The sequence below is a fragment of the Fusarium pseudograminearum genome, chromosome 4, assembly GCF_000303195.2.
Source record: "Fusarium pseudograminearum CS3096 chromosome 4, whole genome shotgun sequence".
NCBI classification, from domain to species: domain Eukaryota; kingdom Fungi; phylum Ascomycota; class Sordariomycetes; order Hypocreales; family Nectriaceae; genus Fusarium; species Fusarium pseudograminearum.
The window spans coordinates 5,897,357-5,921,652 of NC_031954.1; the positions used below are offsets into that span (position 1 = coordinate 5,897,357).

The following is a 24,296-nucleotide window of genomic DNA, read 5'->3' on the forward strand; positions in this document are numbered from 1 at the left end:
CACTTGGTGGTTATTTACAATTTTCAAAGTCTAATACTGACTTTGTCAGTCATAATAGGTAAAGTTAGAGAAGCAACCTTGTTCTCACATGTTCAACGCCAATACCTACTCAGAAGCTAGCTGCCATCTTCTTCTTCAGCAAAACCTAAACTTACATGCTACATATTACTACCCTGTACAACGGGCTTCTCTGGTTCCATGAAGATAATATCAAGGAACCGTATTAGGGAAACAAATCAGCTATATACTAGAGGCTCAGAGTTAGGTACTTCTTAAGAGGAGGAGCTAAAAATACTAATTAAGTAGTTGTGTAGTTTGGTCGTCTTGTTTGCGATAAATCGAGGTTTGATTACTTGGGACTATGTCTGACATTTCTAATCCATCACACGAGGTAGCCATCCCAAGGACATCTATGATCTGACCGCTACTCACCTTTTATATTGCACTGTGCTTTTGTTTCAGACCGACACGTCAAAACTTAGCTGCCCTCTGTGTATTGACATGTAAAAGCAGACGGTGGATGTGTTACAGCTGGGGTATTTACAAGAGACAACACAACCAGGTTGTCGAAACTCCACAGATTGGTCTAAGAATAGTTCAAGACCCGGCATACTATCTCAGTCAGCTGTATTGGTGATTGTGCATAGTTACTAGGCATTTAATCCTGAGGGGATTGGAATCTCAGAGTAGGTTATACATATGAACCTTTATCTTGTTTCCATACTGTAGCCTTTATTTTCTGATTTTCATCACGTCGTTCTGGCGTCGACTTTTTAAGGTGCCAGACTTTGCATGTGACTTTCCGCGATCGTGTGGGGCCGATCCCGCCGCACGTGGGCTTTGCATGAACGTCGGACAACCATTCAACCTTGCTCTTTGTAAGTAGTACTTCGTACGATCAAATCCGATTATTTGATAACTAGAATAAGCTCAAGGGCCCTTTGGTTCAAAGGAGGAGAACGGAAGAAAAAAGCTATCCCAGAAGATCAAACAAAGGAACGGGAAACCATATGGGAAGTAAGAAGTAAGAGCATGCGAAGGTTTCCTCAGGGAAGTGGACAATTAACTTTCCGTCACTTTTGGGAAAGAAAACATGTTTGATCGGTCCAGGTATGGGCATGGATGACCAGGTAGCAGTTACATCTGACTGTATGTTAATAGTTTGATTGAGTGCAGAAGACGAGATCAATATGATTATGTGAAACCAAATGTAGCAGGACAATAACTTGACCTTCACGGATGCTCATCGTCTGGAATCGGAAAACGAATATCTCCAGGCATACTGATCGATATGGACTTTCAACATTGGAATTGCCAGCATAATATACCTCTTGCCTACATACTGTTACACAGCAAGCGTATTTCGAAGTAGTTATTTGTTTTAGCAAGTTAAAGAGTATACTCACTCATGGTATGAAGCTCAGCGATGCAGAGAATACCATGACGCAGAAATTTAATATACATTTGGACTGCATCACGGTAGGATTTCCACTCCTAAAACAACTGGTTTTTTCGTTTAGGCCACAAACTTGCCTCCACACCCACCGCAAACTTCACCAGAAGATTCTATCCTTGTCCCCGGCCCAAAATTCTCGATAGCGACACGAGTCAACTCTGTAACTTTGAGGCATCGTAGCTCACACACGGCGCATATTCTTGATATATCTGGAGCCATGATGGCAAGGCCCGTTGAGGCGCAACGAGCTATTCAAGGCCGTTAGTAGGATATTTCCAGGGGAGAGTTGGATACTCAACTTACCAAACACATGTCCATTCTCGCACTTGGCTTCATCCTCCTCCAAACGCAGCGCTGCATCACAGAAAACACAGTATTGGCGCACTGCAACATCTTTGAACTGCTCCCTGAGAGGCGTGTCATGTAGCTCTGGTGAGAACTTGCTCGTGGAAGTAGCTCCAAACACATCGGGCCCGTTCCCGTACATCCATTCCCAGACTTGCCCTTCAGTCGTTAGTTGTCTTGTTGGTGCAACTGCACTAGCTGCCTCATCGCGCTCTTCATCTCTTCGTGAGAACATCAGCTTGCATAACGCTCTTCTTTCTGGGTGAATAGTACTGTAGCGTGACACAAGTACTGCCGTTGTCCCTCCACCAGGTGAATGCGCTAGACCCCAGATGCGGTACCTCGCTTCTGGGACCTGCAGCTGCGATGTATCCTCCTCCATCATATCGTCTTCTGAGTCATCCGAGTCAGAATCTATACCCTCTAGGGCAATCGCCCTGGGCACCAGCCTTGTTGTCTGTCGTCGGATTTTTGCCGCCCATTTGGGTACAGAGGCCTCCTCGTTAGGGAGATTTGTTTGGAACCAGTCTTGGTTGCGCATAGTCGCTGATAACCTGACTATAGAATAGTTTGGAACGGACCCTTCCATTGCATAAGCCTGATCATGAATCATCAATCCTGAGATATTGTTAGCTTCAGTCGTCAGTGCTCCTCGAAAACTTACCCGTGATAGGGTTTGATGAGAGCACTTCGCTCTCCTTGGGATATGTAGTTGAGCACTCCCAAGTATAATGAGGTTCAGGTGGCACCTCAGAGTCGGCCACAAATGAAACCTGAAACGGCGTTACATTGAAAGGTGTGGTGATCACACCTCGAGCTGTAGGTTTATCACCATTGTAAACGATCTGGAGTCAAGTTAGTAACGTGATTCTTTGACATCGGAAGCATTGTACCTGGTCCTGCCACTCTACGTATGCGTCGGTAGAAAGAAACATGCAGATAGCTGTTGTGTCTGTGCTCTCGACCTCAATCTGCGGATATTGGCCCCTTTCCCAGTTACCTATGATAGTGACTCTCCGGAATCCGACATGGTTCTTGGCTAGATACGCGAGTATAGCTGTACGTTTACCATCACTCCAGAACCAAGGACTCCATTTCAGAGAAAAGGCGCTTCCGTGTGGAACATAATCTGGATCTGTAATATCCACAGCCTATATCCGGGTTAGAATATTTCCCCGATAGGTCTATAATAGCTTACATCTTCTTTGGTATGTCGACCTTTTCCATCGAATCGACTGACTTCCCGGATATCCCAGATAGCCTCTTCGCTAGCAGGATCGATCTCTTTTTGCCGAGAGAAGAGTTGCACTGTCATGATAGCAACCTCTTCCATATCATTGCAGTATGCCAATAAGCACCTGCCTATATCGATCTCCTTGGCCCACGAGAAAGACTGTATCCGCTCATTCATATTCCGGTAACCATCCTCCTGATTAGTATCCGGCAGTGGAAGTTGAGCCCCGAGACCCCAAAGTGTCTTCCACGCCTTGAAACTCCTGGTTCGCATGCCTGCAATCATGGCAGATTGTCGGTCGATGTGTTCTCCGATTGCGTAGATGCATCCACTTGTAGAAAGCGCGGTCAGGATGGGCCGGAGGTTGCATCCAAGTCCGTTTGGTGACCATTCTAATCTCACAATCTGACAGATGGCAGCACCTGAGCCAGTTACTAGGCCACTTCCCACACCGGGAAACCAGTTCTCATCATTTGCTGGTGGCCCTGCCACTCTAATGCCCGAAAAGGAACAAAGCTGAGCATTGATTGTTGGATCTGGGCGGATCAAGCCTGAGGCGCGGTAGGAAAGCGTGTACTGGCTTGGTAATTCTTCATCTTCCATTGCATCATCTGGACCCCCGCTCCTGGGGTATTCTGGTAAGAATATATAAATTGTGTCATCTGTTGAGACTGCAAGCTCAGCATCGCAAGACCATGCAAGGGCGTGTGTTGTAAGTGGACGCGACTTGAGATGGATAGTTTTGAGAGGCCTTGTCTAAAGATTTTGAGTGGTCAGTATGTAGTTTTATTCAGTCTCTCATTCAGAAATACATGTGGATATTCATCCATTTTCCTTTTAGCATGTCGACAACCAGATGCTTCTCCGTAGAGGAGTATTGTGAGTAAGGTATTGTTATTTGTCTTACCTTTGATTTCTCCATGCTGACTGCTGTTAAGAATTCTGACTAGGGAAATCCGTGACTGACAAAAAGAAAAGAAAAAGAAACTCCTGTCAATACCGAAAATAAGTGATTGCGAGAATGCTGGGTTGCGACAACGCAAAACTGAGATTCTGTTCCAAGGTACTAAGGTACGTGCGAAATGTTTAACACCAACGATGCTGACTAAGGCATCTAGAATATCTTCACCAGAAACTGGTGCCTACGTCTAAATGCCTTGGTACCTAGACTGCACCATCTTATGGGTAATTAATACAATTTTAAAGAGATAATTCATAGAGACAAGTTTCATCAGATGCTGGCTTTTCAGATTATCCAATTTATGTTATTAATGTGAAAGCATAAATACGCCGTTCCTTTTGAAGACGCCATTGTCCCTGTTTCTCATGCCATAAGTATATAGTAGTCATTATAAACTCACTCGATTACGATATTTAACCCTCTAGGAAGGACCCCAAGGCCCATAGAAGACCGCAGCCTGCAAGTGCTGTTGCGCCAACGACCTTCTTGGTCCACCAGTTATCATCTGTCAAAGCCTTTGGCTTTTGTATCTTTCTGGCAGATCCAGTTGGGACACTGGCGGGTGCCTGTGCAGAGACCTTCTCTCCGGCTTCTTTCTTGCTGGCCTCTGCCTCCCTTTGTTGCAATACAGCAATCTTCTTGCTGAGCGCCAGGAGATCCTCCTCAAGGGTCAAGTTTCCGCTGCGGTCGACCTCGACGTTCTGGATATTGCCGAAGAAATCTGTGATAAGGCGGCTCCGGGCGTTTTCTTCACCACCGGGGAATAGATCGTATCGCACGCCTGCATGGGAGTGGATCTTGCTGTAATCGTAGCTGTCAAACAGTTCGCCGACTGTCTTTTGACTGTTAAGGTCCTTGACGTTGTTCTCAAGAAATTCCAGGTTATAGTATGTGTATCGATCAATAACAGCGACTCCAACGTCGTTGTCGGCGTGGTGCGAATATGATGATTGGTCGAGCTTGGAGGAACCAGTGGCGATAATGTTGGGAGAGTATAGTCTGCTGTACATGGTGTTCGCCTGGCAAGTGTCGATCATGAAGAGAATCTCATGGTATCTGAGGGAAACGTTAGCATCGGATTAGTAGGTATATTAAGACACCAGGACTCACCTCTTCTTCTCCCACATCTCCTCAAAGGCGTTGGCGAGATCGAATGCGCCGATCTCCTCAGCATCCTGAAATTTGAGAAACTCATTTCCACCGTGGCCCGTCATGTACACCAGAATGTTGCTTCGATCGTCGGTAAGGAGGCGCTTGCTTCGAGGCATCTCGGCGCCAACGCGATCAGTCAAGAGGCGAATAAAGTTCTCGACAGTGACCTCATAGCCACGGTAGTCCACCTCAATGTTGTCGCCGTAGAGATCAACGGCGCGATCGGAGTTGCTGTAGACGGTTCCGGGGAAGGCATTGCGGGGATTGCAAGCCATGTCATCGGGAAGCATGAGAATGATCTGGGAGTCGGGAATACCGAGACGCTTGACGGTTCGGTACATGGAGAGGACGTTGGCGAGGTGGCGATAGTTGAACCAGAACCGCGATGTGCAGACTAGAACAGCCCAGTTGCTGGTATGTTCGGCGAAAGCGATTGTTGCAAACAGAGCCGCTGCCACGAGGGCGTAGAATCGAAGGTCGGAGAGCTTCATGGCGGGGATGCGATGCGATGCAATGCGATAAAAGTAAATGGTTGACAAGGGAGCGTGCTTGAAAGATGGCTAATGAGCGAAGATTAAAGGCCAGATGCAACGAATAGCATACCAACTGGCCACTGGCAATTGAAACAAGTTGAAGTTTGCTGAGAGATGCTCTCTCAGGCTTACAAATCTGAGAAGCGACGATGATGAACCATGAATTCCAACAGCTTGATGATATCCCTTTTCGGATCAACGTCACCAAATGGAGGGAACACCTAGCCTCAGCCAGGATCTTGCCCGATCTGGGCCCGGAGTTTTCGGCGTCTAGCGCCCGAAAGTGACCTTCCAGCACCCCTGGCGCTTGTACTAATTGGAGGCACTAAATTTCCCAATCGAGTCACATGGCAGACCTCTCTCTACCTTCGTAGCCCTGTGCGATTCACCTCAATTTCAAGAGAAGTTTGGGGAGAGCAAATCTAGATGTCGAAGAAGCTTGAGTGTTCCCTGTTCGAGTACTAGGATTGTCAAATAGTTGGGGATTAAGTTTCGTTGGCACCATGTGATGTTTGATGAGGGCTTCTGAAGTGGTTCGACTAACAGTGAAGTATGCTCTGATGTTTGATACGGTAGGCATACATCGCTCTGGATAGAGCAATTGTTTGACACATATTCAATGATATTTAGCGTTACGTGTTTATGTTGAGATGTATCGGCCTCTGTAAGCTGACAAAGTGTTAACCCAACATTGTGTTTGTTCTGGCCATCTGGAAGTGTTACTATATGATGGCAAGAGAGTTAGACTGATTAAGGCTGTTATTGTATCTGTCGGCTGGCATGTAAATAATGCAGAGCTACATTGGTGAACGAGTTGGCTAGTATTATTTTGCTATTAAGACATTACCTTGGGCTAAGTGTACTACCATCCTGGCAAAGAATAAGTTGTCTTGCACTGACATGCTGGGGAAAAGACAAGACCCACAATCCCCTCTTTGTCTTACTCGTCTTGAGGGTCATGATGGGGAATCGGATTTTTTTTCTCTCTCTCGGTGCAATAGATAAAGATAACAGCAAGTTATGTGGTGCAGTAGCGCGGCGGAGTTACATGGAAGAATGAGCAAAAAGAGACTGGAAGGAAAAGAAAACGGAAAAGAAAAAGAGGACCCTGCAGCGACTCCACCATGACGATGCGACAGATGAAAGTGAGAAGCCAAATCGAGTTAATAACAATCAGTCAGTTAAAGCTACACATGCAATTAAAAGCCAATGTCTTTGTGAGGGCGAATCACGACTCCATAAGCACCAGTCATGCATCGTCGTCAGGGGATAGAAGAAGAACAAAACGAAGGGTTCTAGTGACAAATGAGGGCCGTAACCGGAGACGGAAAAGGTACGACGCTACAATCACATGAAAGAAATAGTTATTTAGGGACTCGAGTCGTGTTTTGGATGGCCTAATGGCGTATGTTGATCCACTTGCAGTTTATAGCCGCTACCTTAACCCATGCACTGACACTGACTTTGACAGGGCCAGGACCAGGGATTAAGTACTGTATGGGTAACTGTTTAGTTGTACTGTACTGGTCTGCACCATCCGAGGTCAGTCAATCAATCAAGCAATGGTATCCTGCACGGGGGCACTCTATTCGAAGCTATAAGATTGAGAACCGAAACGTCCAATGATTAGACTCTGGCCCGAAACATCAGCTTGAAGTGCCTCAAACATCACCTGTTATAAGATGAGAACCGGGGGAAAAGCTGGGGTTGGAATGGAATCACGATACCATGATGTATCATGACCATAACGAAATTGACTAAACCCCCAAGGTCTGCTGCCCCCAATCTACAATGTTGACCTACAGGCCACAGACGATCGTTCAGTAGGATCATCTCACGATTTCCAATACTCTTCAACGATGCTGATCGATACCACTTAGCGCATGGTGACAATCCACTTTGACGGCGCGTCTCCAAATCTGACCCTGGAACCGTTTCTGAATGCCGTGCAAGTTTGTAAAAGTTTCTTGTTTTTATTTCTTGACTACCGACGGTTCATGATATAACCCCGCTGAATCTGACTCTGACGGTGCAAGCCAAGGGAAGGCAAGGCAACCCTTCCCCCCCCTTTGTCTGCCTATGTGTGTGTTTTGACATTTGATTGTTGGAGAATCAGGTTGCTAAATGTAGACATGATCTATCACTGTCTTGTCTTTTTACCGTAGCTTCTCCTCTTTCATCTTTCATCTCTGTCTCTCTTCCCAGCTCGTCTCCGTTTTTTACAAATACTTTATAGCAAAAACGGATCAAAACACCTCTTTTAGGCCTTCATTTCTTCAAACGTTAACTAAGCGACACGACACGGTTGTGCTCACCTCAAGTCAACGGTTTACCTTTAGCTTTACCTAGGTCTGCCGTGCAACGGTGACTTGCTGAGGGGAACCAACCTCTTTCTGGTCACCTGCTGAACTGAACCGCCTGCTAGCTTGTGGCGTTCGTGTATTTCATCTCCCTTACCTTTGAAGCGCAACGTCCTCGAAACGTCGAAACGTACAGATAAATCATAACACTTTTTTCTCCACGTTTGGTCGAGATTCCTCTCCCAGTCCAAGTTCAATCTTGGCCTGCCTAGGTACCTGACCTGGTGTGTCTGGCCTGGCCTGGGCTGCCTTGCCTTTCACGTCGGCTTAATAGTGGGCGCCCTGCACTTGCACAAGCTCCAATAACTTTGCTAACTGTGTAACCCGCCAGGCCCAGGGTATTTGATCACCCCTTGGCCTCTCTTATTCGGTTCAGCAGACCAACCTCATTCCTCTCTCTCTCTCTCTTTTTACCCAAGACATCTCTTTTTTTCAGCACTGCCTTTGCTCTCAACTTATACTTTTGCAAATTTCCCCCTTTGCTCCTGTTGATAACTTCATCATGGGCCGTACGCCGGCCTACATCTTTGTCGTCAGGTACGTTTCCACCTACTGTGCCATTCTTGGACCCCTGTCGTCATGATGCATCGTCGGAATTGCATCGCGCAACTTAGCGCTGCGTCTACAAACAGGATCATAATGTTCTTCAAGACAATCAACTGACTTTCAAAATAGGCACGGCAACCGCCTTGATGCCGCCGACAAGAAATGGCACCTTTCGTCCCCTACTCCTTACGATCCTCCTCTGACTTACGGCGGTTGGCTGCAGGCCAGAGCTGTTGGTAATCAGATTTCCAGCATCCTCGAGCAATCCAAAGCCGAATACGAATCGAATTCCAAAGATACAAAGAGGCGCCGTCGATTTAAAGTCGTCATCCATAGCTCACCCTTCTTACGATGCGCCCAAACATCCATTGGAATCAGCTCTGGACTCGCCCAGACTCCCCATGAGTCGCCTCATCGTCCAAACGACATCTTCGTTTCTGCTACTGGTCCGCCAAAGCACTTCCGATCTACGATATTACGTCTTGATTCCTTCCTTGGAGAATGGCTGTCCCCTGAATACTTCGAACACATCACTCCGCCCCCTGGCGCGGCTCTCATGCTCGGAAGCGCAAAGGCTGAATTGCTGAGGCGCGAAGATTACAGCGCCCTGACGTCCGCATCTGCGCCCACTCCCATGCCGCACAGAGGCTCTACTGCCTCTTTATGGAATGGTTCGCCAGCCGCCAGTCCGTCTCTTGGACCCATGAGACCAGGGTCCTCAGCGGAAGGCTCATCAGGCCCAGCCATGGCAGCAGCTTTGACAGGCCAGCTTGCTAGCCAACTTACGAAGAAGGGATACACAGTTCCAAAGCCCAACTACGCCATTTCGAGTTCTGGAAAGATTCCTGATGGGTTTGTGGCCCATGCGCGTGACGAGTGCGTAGTGGTGGATTACCAATGGGATTCGATGAGAGCTCCACTGGACTTTGGAGATGGCGGCCAGCTGGGAGAGGAGTGGACAGACATGCACAAGAGGTTTCGACGAGGTCTCAAGAAGATGGTGGATTGGTACGCTACTACTGATTCACCTGACGAGATGGTCACACAAGCTGCTGGAACCTCCCAGGCAGGAAATGACGATAATGAAATGGCCTCCGAAGATGAGGATGTGGAGACTGTTGTTATCCTTGTATCTCATGGCGCTGGGTGCAATGCTCTGATCGGAGCCATCACCCATCAGCCCGTGCTTATGGATGTTGGCATTGCATCCATCACGATGGCAGAACGGAAACAAGATGCCGACTACCATGCTCTTCTAGCCGCATCAGCCTACGAAAAGGAGCCTCATGTCTCGCCCCATCAAATGTACGATATTCGAATGTCTGCAAACACCGAGCACCTGCGCTCGACCACTTCGACTCCGGTATCTGCTAGATCAAACGCCGCCGATTCATTCCCCACCACTATCCGTGGCCGCAAGCCCAGTATCAGTGATGAAGAGGGCCCTGGTCCACTTATTGGGTCCTTTGTCTACTCGGATCCTATTGTACCTGGGGGCAGTCGCAGTGCTTCAGCCAGTGCGGCCTTTGGATCATCGATGCGCCGAACCTCGGGCTCTCAGCGACCCCTGAACCGCGTGCCGAGGCTTAGCACGGCGGCGGCGGCGGCAACAACAGAGAAAAATACGGCAAAGGGTGAAACAACCCCGAGGAGTAACTCTCCAAGCACGGGCACACCTTCGTTCGGCTTGTGGACTCCCCGTTCCTCGTCCCTCAGGCTGATGGATGATGGCAGTGATGACGCTTCTGATAAGGAAGACTTTGATACCGTCTTGCCCAACTTTGGCCGTTTTGATAATACGACCCAGAGCAAGAAGGATGGACCCTTGACCTCGACCACTGAGGTCGCCTCAAGCCTCCCCGTTCAATCATCTTTGCCTTCTCGTTTTGAGCTAAAATCGACAAACTCTTTGACTATGACCCTACCACCAGCCGCATTTTCCTCATTGACTTCATTCTCGTTTCCCTCTAGCGGGGAAACCACCCCGAAGGCTACCCCTCGAGGTCCCATACTGTCGGGCCCGATACGAATAATGACAGACGTTCTACATGATCACGATAACCCTGTCGAGGAGCTCCCGATTGGGCAGCTCGGGGACGGCTTGGGCGGGCTTTGGGGACTTCCTCGGCCTCCTGGTGAGGCAGAGCGGTACCGCGACGTGAGTCTTTCCAAACGACGCTGGACGACTACCGAGCGTGCTTAACTTCACACTCTTGATCTCCTATGATATTCTACTCTATTTCACCCTTTGATAGGGTGACCAAGTAAACAACCCCATTTCTCGAGAATTAGGGCGGAACACTTTCATCTCCCCTCGCCTCACGATATTTTAGCGCGCGTTGCTTCCTGTTGGTCGTTTATTTGCTTCAGTACTCGGCGACAGACAGGTCTGTCTTTTACTCATAGCATCGGCGAAATGGCGGGACACCATATATATGAACAAGGGAGGCTCTCGGTGTAAACGAACATGCCGAACTCGTCAGTACTGGGATTGATACCTAGTGAAGGGGTGAATTTATACGGTCGCAATATGTTTCAATGAGTTACTCCAGGTTGTTTTTGTTTATTGGATTCAGGCACATGATGATTTTTTTGGCGCATGGAAGACTAGGTATATTGGTACGTGGGTAGGTTGGTACAGTATAGTACTGGCTTTGTATGATAGAGTGCCACTGAAGGCTCAAGATTGCTCACATGCTTTCTTTCTTAGTAAAGAGAATGATAAAACGAGGTTATATATCACATCATCGACGTCCACTAGTGGCTTGTTGCAAGCCCAGACTCAACCGTTTCAAGTAGAGGTGATATATTCGTTCATCTATGGACCACAACAGAAATCAATCCCAAGATCTAACTGCTCATGGTCTATATACTTGAAAACAGAAGGTATGCTTCAGCGCTTGAATATTGCTTCCAAAATACACCCACTCATGGGTGAAGACGAAAATACAAGTCATGACATGCCCACCCACCAACGCCTTCCGTACGCTGTGATCCTCACCCAGCGTCCATTCAATAGTCCATATCGAAGTCCCTTAAAATCAATGGTTGCTTTTCCTCATACACACACACACACACACACGATGCTTCAGAGATTCTTCCTCCCTCTTTTAACCAAAGAACTTGTTCATGCCCTGGTGAGCCAGCTCCACACCAAGGAAAGTAGCAGCGTTGGCGGGCACGGCACGAGCCAGAGCAGGGCCGAAACCAGGGAAGAAAGCCTTGACACCTCCCCTTCCGTATAGCTCGCGGACGATGCTGCCAACTGTGACGTTGCCCTCAGAGGTCTGCAGACGAGACTTGACCGTGTCAATGGGGAAGACAGGGATCCACATAGCAACTCCGGCGGCTGCTCCAGCACATGTGATGGCTGAAAGACTGAGCTGACCGCTGAGCTTTCCAGTGAGGGGATCAATGGGAGTCATCTTGCGCTTGATATACTCGTAGGCGGCAAAGTAGGCAGCAGAACCGGGGCCGTCACGGGCTAGGGTGGCAGCGCTGCCGCGGAAGACGCTGCGAATTCCACCCTCCTTGTAGAGTTGGCGGACGACGTCAACACCACCGTTGTACTTGGGCTTCTCACCAGGAGCGAGCTGCTTCTGTCCCTGGACCTGGAGAATGACCTTGATGCGCTCGAATGGGGCGGTGATGGCAGTCATGGGAATGGCGGAGACGAAGCCGGCGGCTGAGATCTGGCCGATCGTGAGACCCTCGGCGGGGACTTCGCTCACACCCCGGACCAGTTGCTTGCCCAGATCGTAACCCCAGAAAGACACGGCGACTGATGCAGGGTTAATTTCAACTGTGCGGGGTCGTCAAGGAAGACAAAGATGAACATACACATGGGGGTAACACCGACGAGAGGAGCGCTCACGCCAGCGTAGAGACCTCGTCGCAAACCATCACGAGCGATACTCTTGCGCACAACGTCGACAGCGGAGGAGTAGACGCCTCGTTCGGCGGTTTGAAGTCGGACCTTTACAAGATCAAAAGGGTGGCCTACGACAACAGCGCAAAGACCACCGAAACCACCAGCAGCGAATGCGCGAGCCTGTTGAGCGAGTCCTGATGATGCGCCGGCCTTGGATTCGTCCTTTGGCTCGGCGGCAGGCGCGATGTTCTTGAGCTTATCAGCGACGCGAGCCTCGATGGCAGAGTCTGGAGCGTCGGGGGCGGACATTGTGACGTGTTTGGGAGAGAGAATTACTGAGGAAGAGGAGGGAGAAAGGTGAGGAAGTGAGGAAGGGTGCAAGCTGTGGTTATGGGTTATGAATAAATGAACCTCGGAATGTCGAATGCGGAGGAGTGGGAGTGGGAGTGTGGGGTGGTCGGTCTAGGGGAGGGTGTAGCTTATAGCTCACAGCTTGGAGGAAAATGATGTAAGTACAGATAAGGGTTGATCTTTACCAATGGAGCTCTAAGAATATGTAATAATATGAAAGAAGATGAGAAACAGACTGGGAGAATGAGAGGTAGAGGATGATATAGCTACTACTAAGCTATCTACTCAATACGTCACTAGGCGTCTCTTCCTATGTTTCTATTCGATTGGCGTTGCTTCAACTGAGACGCTTCTCTCGAAACTTTCCACTTCCGTACAGTAGCTAGTAGGAAGTCGCATTTAATTCAAGTTGATGCAATTCTAGGAATAAAACCAATAATATCCATATATAACTGTTGTTGCCAAAGTACGATGATGATCCTACAGCTACCTCGCTTCTCCAACTTTTAAATTCCCTCGGTCTTCCGGGGCAATGATACCCAAGAATTAAATTCTACGAACCCCGGGCCCCGGCTTTCTTTGCCTCGGCTTCGGCTCGCGGGGGGGTCGCATCATGAGTTCTGCTTTCTATTTTCCCCACATGTAATGAGCCGAGTCTCGGGGTTCCAAGATGATGGCCGACACTTGGTACCTACGCCCTTTACATCGGTAGTGTTCAGTCTCTTAAAGATGGTGTGGCTGATCACTTGAGTGGACAGTCAGTGTAAGGCTGGAAAGGTTGCGGTTATAGCGGCCCGGGCAGACGGAATTGAGTTGGATTCGGGGTTTTGGCTCATGTGAAGTCATCCATGATTGCCTGTAGATCCAATCCCGATCCCTCATGCTGACATTCAACTCTCGTTAGGCTCTTTGTTTATTATTGGAGAAGAGCCCCACAATCTCCATCTGTTGCAGACCTCATTATCACATGCAAACCACTCTACATTTCTTGACTGACCTCGCACCTTGATTTCCAACATAGCCTCATCACAAGGCGGGCAGATAAAGTCATACGCTGTCAGAAAATAGTCCAAGTCTTCTTTGTTGTTGGATATACACCCTCCTTCAGTTATACAACCCACTAAGAATATCAGTAATAATACATGTGATCCTCCGTATCGCTCATGACCTTGTTGGCCAGGTCCGTTCCTTGCAAATGTTCAACCCAGGAAACGCAAATACATCTTGTGCTCTCCATGATGCCGTTGAGACCCTGATACAGTCTGCGACAACCGCCACTTATTAGAATTCTTCATGTAATCCAACAATCAAAACGGTTCTTCTTTGATGCAAGGAAGTCGTGGTCCCCGTCTCGCGACAATGCTCCTCCTCCCCCTCCTCCTCTTTGGTGTATTCCTCGCATCTATCGTCCCCTCTATCGCTTGTTCTATTCCAAAACCAGACTTCATCTCGCCAGATTGCAGCAATATACTTCCTCTCTAAGATGCCTTCATTGATGCCAATGTCGGTGTCGCTGGTGGCGCTGGGACTCCTCGTCTGCTGCACCAACAGCTATTATCTCCTTCTCGCTCAACTTGTACAACGACGTCCGCACCCTCCCTCAGAAGATACTCGCGCACCCGATCCCGAACGTCCTCCAAGGGAGCCCCTCTCGCTGCCACCACATGTACAACACCCAGGAGCTTGCCTCCAGTCGGGCTAGCACTGTGATCGTCTCGCCAAAATTTGGGCGAAGAATATCCAACTACTCCTCTTTGGTTCAGGATGCCACCGAGGCTGTTGCGTAGGTTGTACTCTGTATCCTCGGGGATACTGAGCAAGAGTCGCTTCGCAGACGAGTAAACGAGAGGCTTGGAAGAAAGGAAGATGAGAATGGCAATAAAGCACGACGCCAGAGGATCCCATCCAGCCCACCCCCAGAAGCTTGTCAATATTGTAGACACGATAACCGACACACTGCCCAAGGTATCAGCAAGAATATGCAAGTAAATGCCGTGCATATTCTCATTATCATGACCATGGCAGCCGCCTCCATCGCTACCATGATCATGACCGTGACCATGTCCATGATGGTGGTGACCGAAAGCCATCATGCCCACTAGGTTGACGAGTAGACCCATGGTGCTGACAATAAATAGCTCGCCCAGTCGCTTCGTCTGTGTTCCCTCCCACAACCGTTCGAACGCCTCAAAGGCAATCTCCACACTGAGCAGCCTGCACAGCAGTTAGCAACGTACCTGCATACGTCCCGAAAGTTACTCACATCAACAGAATGCCATTGGCGAATCCACTCAATGTCTCAATTTTGCCGAAGCCATATGGGAACCGCTGGCTTCGAGGCCATTTGCTCAGGACAGCAGCCAACAAGCCAACCATCAGCGCCACGCAATCAAAAAACATATGGATGCTGTCGCTTAGAAGACCAAGTGAATCTGTGACGTAGCCATAAAAAGCCTGGACAGCCATAAATGAAAAGTTGAGCCTGTGCGAAGATCCAAATTAGTCAAACATTCCAGACCTGGGAAAGGGTCAAAACATACGCCATGAAGTAAAAGATCCGTCTGGAATCCTTTTCAATTAGAATGGCGTTCAGAATGGGGAAACCTGCTGTGTACGGGATTATCATCCTCGTGAACAATGATCGTTTGCCCTTGTCGTCGCCATGCGAATGTGAGTGGCCATGATGGTCATGACTGTGACTATGGTCGTGCGAATGAGAATGAGAGTGAGAATGATCATGATCATGCGTGTGAGAATGGGAATGATGATGGTTGTGTGAATTATCATGATGGTGGTCGTGGTGGTCGTGAGGATGGTCGTGGGATTGATCGGGAGGAGAATAGGTCATGTTGGCCGACGTAGGGCCTGGTGAGAGAATGCTTCTGCCTCCGGGTGTCTTTTCTTCTGTCCAACCCTCTAGTGTATTCAATGGTGCTGGAGGGAGCTTCTCGCGGGCGATGGATGCGCTTGTGTTGGACATGCGGGAACGTCTGTGTCCATGTTTGTGGACGCTCGGGTTGTGTGAGTGTGCGATGTAGTTTCCGTCGCCATGGTCATGGCTAGCTTCGTGACCATGGTCCTCGTCAGGTACCGAGGGCAGATTGCCATTGGAGAAAGTAGACTGTCGTCGGAGGTTGTTGAGCGACGACTGAGATGTACTTCGTGTGTGAGAATGCATATGTGTTTGATGCGCGTGCGGTAAAGAAGACGTCGGAAGGGCGTATGAAGACGCCATTTTGTTTCGAGGCTCGATGGTTGTGTTGTAACCAAGAGTTCGGTCCTGCTGGGGAGTCGTTTGAAGGCGGTGGACGGTGCAAGTATTCGTTCGCTAGGTATGTGGGAGAGTCCTTACAACTCGTATAAAACCAATCGCAACGTCATCAGTCGAATTGGGAAACTGTACTTGTGAAACGACCGCGTCACAAAAGCTATATCGTGTCGCTAATATAAGAAAACAAGAGTAAGAAGAGATCGTGGGACGTCACGGATCCTTTTCAAAGATGGACGCGGGAGGCGTGAAAGAGCCGTCGGTGGTTGTGGCGGGCTAGAGATAGGAGACTCCAGCACGTGGAGCTAGTACAGAGTAGAGAGAACCCGAATGAGCAGCGATCGACGCGGCCAAAGAGGATTGCGACCTAAAACCCAATAGATAAAAAGCTCAGGGCGATAAAACGTTACTGAGTTGTTGGGTGATCAATTGTATAGTTACTTGGTAGTCGGTGAAAGAATCTTCAATGTTATCGATCCAGCTGCCGAGAGATGATAGAATCTCGGAGTCACTTGATTCTTGGACTGAAATCGCTCCTTCCTGATCCTACTACTGGATGATACTGGATCATGCATTGGCCCTCAAGGGGCCTGTAGCTTGGCCGGGGATGCTGGGGAAGAGGTCTGTTGTGACTGGCCACTTGTTGAATTGGGTGGTCTGCCCCCTGCATGCGGCCTGCTTGCCCGCTAAAAGTTAGTGCCCTTGATGCTTTAGCTCCTCCGGGCCAGTCATGAAAGGCACCCCGCAGCAGCGTTGCGTTGCGTTGCACCTCGACCCCTGAGCTTCATCTCAATATGTGATGTGATGCGATGTGATAATCTCCCGGCTCTTTGCTTTGCATGTTGACAAGACGTGCAGTGACGTTTCTGATAAGAAGAGTCTGGCGTGTTGCTTTTTGACACATCCCATCTTTGTAATCCTCTTTGCAGTCTGGAACGTCCAACAATGCTCTACAATGTTGGTATTGAGGCTAAACAATGGGTTCCCCTGACAGAAAGTTTAAGCATGGAATGGATAAGAAAGGTTGTGGAAAGATTTATCTATGTATTTCCACATATTTCTACGAAGGTACCAATTGAATCGCTTATTGCCTATTCGCTTTTGTGTTTGATCATCCTCTAGGGTTAATTCCTCGCAAACATCAAGATCGATATCTCATTATTGGTTGCTTTGCCCCTGTTAATGAACCTACATACAAGCCGCAAAACCTCCAGATGTGCTGAACGTGCATTTTACCTGTGCGCATAGTAGATTTCTGTGGAACCTCAACCCAACCAATGCAAGGTGGCCTTGGCCAACACCAACGAACACCTACAGATACACCAACCAAGACAACCTAGTAACCAGAGCACTGCCAACCCGATTAGCCTGAACGTCATGCCATGGTTGCTGATTCCTTCTGTCAACATGTCAGCCGTATTCTTTGTCTCCGTCATCGCAGGCGGTATTAGCTGTGTCGTCCTTGTATGGCTGCTCAGTGGTGTCGCCGGCTTGATACCAACTCGTTACAATCCAGCTGAGAAGCCTGAAGATGATCACATCCAAATCCTCGTCGTCGGCGATGTTGGCCGCAGCCCTCGCATGCAATATCATGCCATGAGTGTTGCCAAGCATGGTCGACAAGTTGATATCGTCGGTTACAAAGGTCACAAGTTGCTTCAATTCGCCTAGTACTTATAGCTAACACTGAGTAGAGACCTCAAGACATCCTGATCTCATTGGAAACCCGCGAGTCACCATGTATGCGCTCCCGCCACAACCGGAAGTGCTTCGCTGGGGAACTTTGCCGTTTTTTCTCAATATTCCTCTCAAGGTTCTCTGGCAGTTCTGGGGTCTATTCCGTACCTTGATGTACGATGCCCCTGCTGCAAAATGGATAATCATTCAAGTATGTTAAAACGAGGCTTTACAAGCATTCGAATGTCACAAAAGACTGACACCTTCCAAGAATCCTCCTTCCATTCCCACATTCCATGTTGCATTGATAGTTTCTCTCTTTCGTGGCAGCAAGCTTGTAGTAGATTGGCACAATTACGGCTACACCATCCTGGCACAGAACAAGTGGTATTATAAGCCACTTGTTCCCATCTATCGCTGGTACGAAACTGGTTTTGGGCGCTATCTGGGAGATGTCAACCTTGCCGTCACGGATGCTATGGCTCGTCAACTCAAGGTAAAGCCTTTTAACGTGAAGCGTTCCGTCTACACGCTTCACGACCGACCTGCCGAGGTTTTCCAGCCTATCCTTTCAGCCAAGGAACGTCACGCGTTCTTGTCTCGACTTGCAGAGACGAAATCGGTTGCGAAAGATATCGTCGAGGGTGCAGTACGTCTCATCGTTAGCAGCACTTCATGGACGCCGGATGAGGACTTTGGCCTTCTTCTCGATGCGCTCGTGTCTTATGCCAGCACTGCAGAGGCCGCACCCATCCTTGCCATCATCACCGGGAAGGGACCCCAGAAGGAACATTACCTGGAGCGAATCCAGGCTCTCCAGGACGATGGCAAACTACCTGGCATTCGCATTCTAACAGCATGGCTGTCCACCAGAGACTATGCTTCACTGCTCGCTTCAGCAGATCTCGGGATTTCATTGCACAAGTCCAGTTCAGGCGTCGATCTCCCTATGAAAGTGGTGGATATGTTTGGTGCAGGCCTTCCTGTTGCAGCTTACTCAGCCTTTGAAAGCTTCAGCGAACTCGTCAAGGAGGGACAGAACGGGTGTGGTTTCGAGACCTCGTCCGAGTTGACTGATATCCTTACACGGCTATTGAGCTTCTCAGGACACGAAGAGCTGTCCCGGCTGAAGAAAGGTGCTGTTAGTGAAGGCGCCCTAAGATGGGATCATGAATGGGATCGTGTAGTAGGAAAGGTCATTGGGCTTGTTGGCGAAGAGAGTACTTAGATACTGCGAGCGAAAAGAGAGGTCAATAACTAAATACCACCCATGTATGATTCGGGGATGCGGAACAGAGAAGCCGATTGGTCTCGATGATGATAAAAACACGATAAAGCTCCATGACTCCGCTCAAAACACTGATGTCGTCGCAGCCTTTCCAGCCACCTTACGCCAAATTGCTCATGCATCCTACACCCATAAATCCTTCGTATATATAACCACTAACCTAATCCTCTCCCAGGCTCTCCCTTACGCATTTCCTGCAGCGTCTTCTGAAATCCTTATGCTTGCCCTCCCTCTCCTCACGGAACATTCGCGCGGCCTCGACGTTGGCAGGGCTCTCGTCGTTGGGGCTGTGAAAAAGGCTGATGGTACTGATCAGGATACTCTCAGGTGTCTGGACAGGACTCCAGCGCTCAGATGCATCCTCGTAGCCGTACTCGTCATCCTCGGGCGGGTGCAAGATGGAGATGCAGAGCTTCCCATTTTCGTAGATGTTGGGGTGAAAGGGAATTGGGTCCTGGAAGGTAAGAGAGGGAGGCATATGCGGGTAGCTCGGTGGGAACGATAGACGGGCACGGAAGTTTCCTCCTACAATCAGACAAGAGGTTAGCTTCGCACCCGAGGTCATGAGGGGTTAGGGAGTGCTGAGTGAGGGGCATGGTCGTACCGCCATAGTATTTGCAGTCGTCGCTGATCATGAGCATCACTTCCCACTCAAAGATGTTGTCGTCGTTGACGAGGCCGCATGAGATTCCGGGAAGGTCCCTGCCCGCCTGCATCTCTTTGAGCTGTCGCTTCAGCAGCGAAGCCGCGGGCGCAGAACTCGCAGCCATTATATCGGTCTGTTGAGAGCTTATTCTGAGCTATATCCAGTAGCTGGTGACTCGAGTGAGTTCGAGGGCAGGAACTGATGCGTTAGGAGTGTATGCAAGACAAATGATTATGTAGTAGGATCAAACAAGTAGTATGTAACTCGGTGATCTAAAGTGAGTACTAGTAGTGGATCGAGAGTCGGAGTGGTGGGGGAGCCGAGCTAACGGCCCCGCTCATGGTTTTGGTCAAACAAACGGATTTGCGCATGAAGCAATTCGCAATACAAACTATCTAAGGGCCCTGGAAACCAAGTCAAACTCAAGTAGTGATTACAAAACACCGATTCGAGGTTGGCGCTGAGCATATCCAAAGAAAATCCATTGTATATTAAAGATCCAAACGCTCCATCTTTTTACGCCCCACCTGTTATCAAATAACCTGATCGATGATGATGTTTGCAAGACTCATGGTTGGTATCCATTAGTCGGTAATCGGATAATTGATCGATCCATTGAGGACCCAACCTTGTCATAAAAGGCCATGTCGAACATGGGGTATCACTAAATAATCCAGATATCCATCACTTCTTTGACGTTCCAAATCCAACAAAGCCCATCGAGGCCATCATGTCGTCCTCGTCATGCTCGCCTTCGATGCGCACGTCTTCTCCGTACTCTGTCTTCACCTTGGTTGCCTCCTCTTGTTTGAGTCTCTTCCTTTCCATCTCGTCTCTCCTCTTCTTCCGCCGTTCCTCAGCCTCTTTCTCGGCCTCTTCTTCTCGTAATTGTAGTCGTTCGTGTAGACTGGTCTGCTTCTCCTTTTCGAGGTCGTCTTGTCGCCTGATGTATGCCTCGATGCGCTCATGGACTTCTTCTGCTGTTGCGCGCTTAACGTTCATCGTTTGGCCCGTATTCATCAAATGCTGTGGTGTAGTGATATGCTCGATGTATTGTCTGTTGTCCTTGAACGTGAGGTCGCAAGCCTCACAGTATTGACCAGCTCCGCGACCACGCTTTCCCACGCCTGCGCCGCCAGGGACGAGTTGCGTCTTTCCGATCTGTTGTGTGAAATCTATCACATGGCGTCTTGCGGATGTATATGTTTCGTCGCCGGTCAAAGGCTTGAAGTATTTCTTGCCCGCAAGCTTGGCTTCGTAACGCGCCTTGCCCTCTTCCTTCTCCTTTGCTTCGCGTTCCTTGCCCTTGGCGGCATATTCCTCGAGATCCCATGTTTTACGGAAGTCGGTGTCGCCTGATGGTGCGCCGCCGTAGGCGCCTTCTTTCTTTGAGTCGGACATTGTGGATGATGATGGGTGGAGAGATGATGTTTGGGAAGCAATGCGGAATTGGTCCAAGTTGAGTTTGGCTAGGGTGGGACGGTCGCTAAACATGCGGGAACCTTACCGAATCTTGGGTCTTTGCAAGCAAAGCTCGGTGAAACTCCATAGCACCAATAAACCAAAAGAAAGATTTCATAGGTCTATCAAGACCTCTTAAAATATTTGATTTTTTTTTGTTAAGCCTATCAATCACCTAAATACTGAGCGTTTTCTGATATGTAGGTAGCCTCAGTTTTCCCGTGCTCGAAACCATCACCAAAATACGACTCAATCTTGTTCCTAGAACGAACCACAACAGAAGCTTCAAATAGGTGTGTATCGAGTATCCTCGATTCCAATTGCACTTGAAATAGATGAAGGCAAAATAACAATAGTACATACAATGTATTAGTAGCTAGCCAGCCTAGGTACATATTCAATGATATGACGAGACCCTTAGTAGATGAAATTTACACCGGCGAAAACTCCCCTACGCCAAAGTTGTCACCGTCTTTAAGACACTGACAGGGATGTACAGAATGCGCTAGATGAGGTCACAGATATCGAACGCTAAAAAGTAGACTACCCCGCCGCGGGGCACCTTTTTTTTGTATCGCGACCCAAGGACAATTTTTCACCACAAGATATATCACCACATTACTACGTGAAAAGTATCAATCATGCTGTACCTCGTGGGACTCGGTCTTTCAGACGAGACAGATATCACTGTCAAGGGCCTGGAGGTTGTCAAGAAGGCTTCCAGGGTTTATCTCGAAGCCTACACTAGCATTCTGCTGGTTGAGCAATCTGTCTTGGTATATACCCTACAATGGCCTCATGCGGATGCATCTTAACAATGATCTTATTAGGAATCCTACTATGGTCGATCTATCACAGTAGCTGACCGTGAAATGGTTGAATCCAACAGCGAAGAGATCCTCCGAAATGCGCAGAACGAGGATGTCGCATTCCTTGTCGTTGGTGATCCTTTTGGGTATGAATTATAAGCTTGTCATGACACCTTGCTGTGCGAAACTGACATTATAAGTGCGACAACGCATACAGATCTCGTTCTTCGTGCACGAGAACTTGAGATCCCTGTCCGAACAGTTCCCAATGCCTCCATCATGTCCGGTATCGGTGCCTGCGGTCTTCAGCTTTACAACTTTGGTCAGACCGTGTCCATGGTCTTCTTCACAGACACTTGGAAGCCTGCATCTTTCTACGACCGCATAAAGGAGAATCGCCAGATTGGCCTTCATACATTGGTTCTGGTGGATATCAAGGTCAAGGAGCAGAGTCTCGAGAACATGGCTCGTGGTCGCCTCGTCTACGAGCCCCCTCGCTACATGACCGTGGGCCAATGTGCCCAGCAAATGTTGGAAATTGAGGAGGAGCGCAAGGAGGGCGTATACACCAAAGACAGCCTTGCCATTGGTGCTGCTCGTGTAGGAGGCAAGACAGAGAAATTCGTGGCTGGTACGCTGGAAGAACTCTGCTCTACTGATGAGGAGCTTGGTCCTCCTCTTCACAGTCTTGTTCTTCTTGGACGAAGGACACATGAGCTGGAGCTCGACTACGTGCGACAATTTGCTGTTGACAAGGAGAAGTGGGACAAGATATGGAACGCCGAGTATGGAAAGCAACTTTGATTGTGTACTAATGCTGTCATGAGTTCGTATCGCCATTGATATTAAGTCCTATCGTACAAGCGAGATTTGCATTATCCTGACCATTACTCTCGCGAAGCCCTCCACGAGCGCACATCTCCCTCCGAAATCTCCCTCAAGGTGTTGGGCGAGGCAGGCTTGCCAGTGACGGTGCTGGACGCAATGTCGGCAACGCGGCTAAGCAAGTTCTTGGAAACGAGCGAGTATGTGGAAGAAACGGCCTTGACACGGATGATGCCAATGCGGGGATCTTTCTCAGATCCGTCGTGGACGCCGTCACCGAGGTCGCCGAGCCAAGCCTTGAGGGTTGGGCTGTAGTGCTTAGCAACGAGGCTGCGGTCTGTGCTGATGCTGGCGTTTCCAGCGATAGAAGCCCACTCTCCAGAGGCGTTGATGAAGGAAATGTTGACATGAGGGTCAGCATCGAGGTCGTCGGTCTTGCCAGACTCGGTGTTAGTGTGGAAAAGAAGGTCAATGCCTCCAGTCTCCTAAGAACACGTTAGTTACGCCATAGATAAATGATATGAGTATATGGATAACGTACGGTGGCGGCCAGCGCCATGCAACGCGAGACAAGGTTGCCGGATTCAGAACCGCGGGTGGTCATCATGCCAAACTTCTCCTTGGTGATGAAGTGGACGAGGTCCTCGATCTTGGTCTGAAGGGGAACGTCCTCAGCGTTGGCCTTCTTGTAAGGGTCGGCAGGGGCATCGCCAGTGTTTGCGTTGGAGAAAGACATTTTGTTTGGTGTAGTTGTAAAGAATCTGATGGAGTTGTGTTGTTGTTGATGATTGAAGATAAGATCAGAACCAAAACGTGAGGCTTGGAGCTGAACTGGTAGAGTTATATAGTACCTCCTCGGTCGAGCTACCTGCTTACGCACCAATGCAGGCAAGCCAACATGGCACAATCGCACCGATTTCATCATCGATGTTGTGTTGATTTGTAGGTACAGTGGGGTGTCTGAGATCGAGCTTCGATGAATGGTGACGTCACGCTCACGATCAGCCCCAGAAGCAGGAGGTGTTTTGTTGAATTTGTATCACGGTTGTCTAACAATAAAGCACTCTGTTCGGTCTTTTGAACGAGTATCTGATTTTATCACGGAAGCTCAGACGGCAATTGACACCGCGGAGTGACAGGAGGCTTATATACCCATGGGAAGCTGCGGTAGCATATCTCTGTGTGGTTAGAGGTACAGGTGATGACAGTTTGATATGCTTCCTCGGTTTGCAATAGGCCGGTAGTTCCAGTGTATTTGAATCAATTACTCTATAGCCTAACCTTATCCTCGGACATGGACTCTTTTGCGGCGAATCTACTGACCTGATACCAAGACGACTTGAAAACAGATAGCTATTTGAGAAGCTCAACCTCACCCAAGCGTAGTGGGTCAGCAGTAGCGGGTGTAGTTGCAGCTACAGCGAAGATCCCCAGCCATTTTCTTAAAATAGTCTGGATCGGCAACACCCAAGCCGGTTGGTTAGTAGGACAGGGGTAGCTAGAAATCCGTTGC

At 48.9% G+C, this 24,296-nt stretch overlaps 10 protein-coding genes across 10 annotated transcripts, besides 3 other annotated features; 3 read left to right on the top strand and 7 right to left on the bottom strand.

Moving 5' to 3' along the window:
• Positions 1 to 1,516: 1,516 nt before the first annotated feature.
• FPSE_05916 (uncharacterized protein) lies at positions 1,517 to 3,638 on the bottom strand (the record flags this gene model as incomplete). The annotated part of the gene is made up of 5 exons (XM_009259034.1): positions 1,517 to 1,704; positions 1,760 to 2,419; positions 2,466 to 2,646; positions 2,695 to 2,952; positions 3,000 to 3,638. The coding sequence occupies 5 exons, from the start codon at positions 3,636 to 3,638 to the stop codon at positions 1,517 to 1,519; spliced, it is 1,926 nt and encodes a 641-aa protein (XP_009257309.1).
• Positions 3,639 to 4,409: 771 nt separating this feature from the next.
• On the bottom strand, positions 4,410 to 5,639 carry FPSE_05915 (uncharacterized protein; the record flags this gene model as incomplete). The annotated part of the gene is made up of 2 exons (XM_009259033.1): positions 4,410 to 5,052; positions 5,107 to 5,639. The coding sequence occupies 2 exons, from the start codon at positions 5,637 to 5,639 to the stop codon at positions 4,410 to 4,412; spliced, it is 1,176 nt and encodes a 391-aa protein (XP_009257308.1).
• A 6-nt stretch (positions 5,640 to 5,645) lies between these two features.
• Positions 5,646 to 5,668: a microsatellite.
• A 2,875-nt stretch (positions 5,669 to 8,543) lies between these two features.
• On the top strand, positions 8,544 to 10,790 carry FPSE_05914 (uncharacterized protein; the record flags this gene model as incomplete). The annotated part of the gene is made up of 2 exons (XM_009259032.1): positions 8,544 to 8,578; positions 8,717 to 10,790. 2 exons carry the CDS (start codon positions 8,544 to 8,546, stop codon positions 10,788 to 10,790), a joined length of 2,109 nt encoding a protein of 702 aa, XP_009257307.1.
• Positions 10,791 to 11,646: 856 nt separating this feature from the next.
• Positions 11,647 to 11,669: a microsatellite.
• A 28-nt stretch (positions 11,670 to 11,697) lies between these two features.
• Positions 11,698 to 12,767, bottom strand: FPSE_05913 (uncharacterized protein; the record flags this gene model as incomplete). Its single annotated transcript, XM_009259031.1, has 2 exons — positions 11,698 to 12,368; positions 12,428 to 12,767. The coding sequence occupies 2 exons, from the start codon at positions 12,765 to 12,767 to the stop codon at positions 11,698 to 11,700; spliced, it is 1,011 nt and encodes a 336-aa protein (XP_009257306.1).
• A 1,520-nt stretch (positions 12,768 to 14,287) lies between these two features.
• On the bottom strand, positions 14,288 to 16,044 carry FPSE_05912 (uncharacterized protein; the record flags this gene model as incomplete). The annotated part of the gene is made up of 3 exons (XM_009259030.1): positions 14,288 to 15,023; positions 15,073 to 15,291; positions 15,350 to 16,044. The coding sequence occupies 3 exons, from the start codon at positions 16,042 to 16,044 to the stop codon at positions 14,288 to 14,290; spliced, it is 1,650 nt and encodes a 549-aa protein (XP_009257305.1).
• Positions 15,490 to 15,626: a microsatellite.
• Positions 16,045 to 17,484: 1,440 nt separating the features above from the next.
• FPSE_05911 (uncharacterized protein) lies at positions 17,485 to 18,982 on the top strand (the record flags this gene model as incomplete). Its single annotated transcript, XM_009259029.1, has 3 exons — positions 17,485 to 17,722; positions 17,772 to 17,965; positions 18,026 to 18,982. 3 exons carry the CDS (start codon positions 17,485 to 17,487, stop codon positions 18,980 to 18,982), a joined length of 1,389 nt encoding a protein of 462 aa, XP_009257304.1.
• A 220-nt stretch (positions 18,983 to 19,202) lies between these two features.
• On the bottom strand, positions 19,203 to 19,812 carry FPSE_05910 (uncharacterized protein; the record flags this gene model as incomplete). The annotated part of the gene is made up of 2 exons (XM_009259028.1): positions 19,203 to 19,567; positions 19,647 to 19,812. 2 exons carry the CDS (start codon positions 19,810 to 19,812, stop codon positions 19,203 to 19,205), a joined length of 531 nt encoding a protein of 176 aa, XP_009257303.1.
• A 560-nt stretch (positions 19,813 to 20,372) lies between these two features.
• Positions 20,373 to 21,089, bottom strand: FPSE_05909 (uncharacterized protein; the record flags this gene model as incomplete). The annotated part of the gene is made up of 1 exon (XM_009259027.1): positions 20,373 to 21,089. The coding sequence occupies one exon, from the start codon at positions 21,087 to 21,089 to the stop codon at positions 20,373 to 20,375; it is 717 nt and encodes a 238-aa protein (XP_009257302.1).
• Positions 21,090 to 21,790: 701 nt separating this feature from the next.
• On the top strand, positions 21,791 to 22,762 carry FPSE_05908 (uncharacterized protein; the record flags this gene model as incomplete). Its single annotated transcript, XM_009259026.1, has 3 exons — positions 21,791 to 21,925; positions 21,980 to 22,104; positions 22,159 to 22,762. The coding sequence occupies 3 exons, from the start codon at positions 21,791 to 21,793 to the stop codon at positions 22,760 to 22,762; spliced, it is 864 nt and encodes a 287-aa protein (XP_009257301.1).
• Positions 22,763 to 22,845: 83 nt separating this feature from the next.
• On the bottom strand, positions 22,846 to 23,519 carry FPSE_05907 (uncharacterized protein; the record flags this gene model as incomplete). Its single annotated transcript, XM_009259025.1, has 2 exons — positions 22,846 to 23,268; positions 23,325 to 23,519. The coding sequence occupies 2 exons, from the start codon at positions 23,517 to 23,519 to the stop codon at positions 22,846 to 22,848; spliced, it is 618 nt and encodes a 205-aa protein (XP_009257300.1).
• Between the last annotated feature and the right edge of the window lie 777 nt (positions 23,520 to 24,296).